The sequence below is a fragment of the Bactrocera latifrons genome, unplaced genomic scaffold (assembly GCF_001853355.1).
Source record: "Bactrocera latifrons isolate USDA-ARS-PBARC rearing strain unplaced genomic scaffold, ASM185335v1 scaffold_13, whole genome shotgun sequence".
NCBI classification, from domain to species: domain Eukaryota; kingdom Metazoa; phylum Arthropoda; class Insecta; order Diptera; family Tephritidae; genus Bactrocera; species Bactrocera latifrons.
In genome coordinates, this window is record NW_017534741.1 from 2463168 (window position 1) to 2465412 (window position 2245).

General features: G+C 35.9%; 1 protein-coding gene across 1 annotated transcript; it reads left to right on the plus strand.

Moving 5' to 3' along the window:
• The first annotated feature begins 205 nt into the window (after positions 1–205).
• Positions 206–1493, plus strand: LOC108978946 (peroxisomal membrane protein 11B). The gene is made up of 3 exons (XM_018949467.1): positions 206–443; positions 505–620; positions 681–1493. The coding sequence occupies exons 1-3, from the start codon at positions 382–384 to the stop codon at positions 1244–1246; spliced, it is 744 nt and encodes a 247-aa protein (XP_018805012.1). The 5' UTR covers positions 206–381; the 3' UTR covers positions 1247–1493.
• The last annotated feature ends 752 nt before the right edge of the window (positions 1494–2245 follow it).

A 2245-nucleotide genomic window follows, 5' to 3' on the forward strand; every position in this document is an offset into this window, starting at 1 on the left:
CAACTTTTATTAAAATGAATATATTTTTTATTCAAAGTACCMTAAAAACATGTAGAAATTTGAAAAATATTTTTATTACTTTTCTGTTATTTCAATTACGTAAGCATATTTCTAATATTGATTAAATTTCTGTAAATTCCTTCAAACCAATCACTCACCACGCCAACAGCTGTAGCACATTTTCAACACACCGGCATTTGACAGCCGCAATAAGACAACAAAAACAAAACAGGTTGCAGATTAGCTAAACAAATTCGTGTTCTAATTGCATATGAGATTGTTTATTTATCCGGTTGGACCTTGAGCTAACCAATAACACAGTGCAAATAACATTATCTACTGGAAGCAGAACACGAAATCACACGTAAAACTGAAAAAATTATGAGCTTGGATAAATTGGTTTTGCTAAATAGTCAGACGGCCGGCCGTGATAAAATTGCTAGGTAAGTATTTTAAAGTTATTGCATCCTTTTTGTGGCATTTTTGATGTGCAATTATACACAGACTTGTGCAATATGCCTCGCGTGCTTTATGGGATTCGCTGGAGAGTGTTGATGCCAGTCCGGCTCTAGCGGATAGCTTCAAAACTGTGGAGTATATATTAAGCACATTCCGAAAACGTAAGTCGCSCTGTGATTTAAACCTAACATTATTGTCTCATTTAACTATATTATTTTTAGTTCTGCGTTTCGGTCGCTGTGTGGATATATTTTACTCTTCCTTACGTACCATACATTATCCCGATCTTACGATACGCGTGACACTGACATTGAGCAAACTATCACAATCGTTGTTCCTACTCGCTGACCATTTTATGTGGTTGGCTCGCACGGGCCTCTTCAAGGGCATAAATACAAACCGTTGGGGAAAATTTGCTAATAAGTACTGGTTGCTATCAATTATAATGAATTTATGCCGAGATGTTTATGAAATATTTCAATTGATCGACTTACATAAGGCTGGCTCAAAAAGTGGTATAACCCGTGCAAGCACTAAAATGTCGCCTCTATGCKTGAATTCAATGCGCGATTTTAATAGATTGGCTCTACATTCCTATGCTTTGGTTTTGAGCCACAAGGATGTGGCTGTGGATACAGTGAAAAATTTATGTGACTTATTTATACCACTAACTGCACTTGGTTACACTAGATTGTCGCCGCGTACAATTGGATTGTTGGGTGCTATTTCCTCTGCAGCTGGTTTGTGGGCATTGTTGGAACCGACAGCAAAGTTAACGCCAGCATAAATTCAAAATATATTTTTCTTAGATTAAGCATTAAAGTAATGAAACTACTTTTTCCTTAAGATATGTGTATTTTATAATGTTGTCTAAATTCCAAATTCCACGGTGCGATCAAATTGGTTTGTACTCGACAGTTTTTCATATATCACATAGTTATAAATGGATTTGTATGTGTTTATATTTACGTATGAATAGCTTTGATTTCTTACAGGTTTTCGCTGTTGAAAATAAAAAACGATATATTCTCTAATATTGTTGAATAATTTTAATGGGGTTAACGATTTTTTTTTTTTGTTTTTTTTTTTTTGTAGTAGTAATTATCACAATAGGCTCATTGACTGGAATTAGAATTTAAATAATGTCATTTTCAGTGAAAAAACGAAGGAACGGAGGGAATGACGGATTTGGCACGGGTCTACGACAGTCGGGTCTACRAAAACCAGAACGGACCCGGATTTTTATCCGGCCAAGGACTCAAGGACTGTCAACTCGGCAGAATTCTGYCGTTACAACAACAACACGGATTTGGCATTTCGAACCTTTTCCAAAACCGAAAGAGATTCGGATTTATATTCGAATTGTTTACTAGGTCGTAAATGGGGTGGTCATTGGGTTGTTTTATATAGTATGTATGTAAGGTCCAGTAAAAAGTAATCCATTGTTTTTCCAATATAAAGCMAACTGTAATATATCTCGAGTTAAATGTATCCTATTGTATTATATGGCTATAGAAATAACTTCTCAGGCACAACTTTGAGATTGCATTAGTCAGTATTGTTTGTGCAGGCATCAAGGATGAGCACCAACTAAGAGAAAATAATACTCCGTTTTCACGACAGTCGGTTCTAAGTAATTAGGACGGACCTGGATTTTTGTCCAGCCAAGGACTGTCAACTCGGTACCACTCGAAATTACTTCCACAATGTTTTCTGACGCTACAACAACAACAACAGAAAATAAAACTCATTTTAGAGTTTTTCTTCGATGAAGATGAAGGCGCAA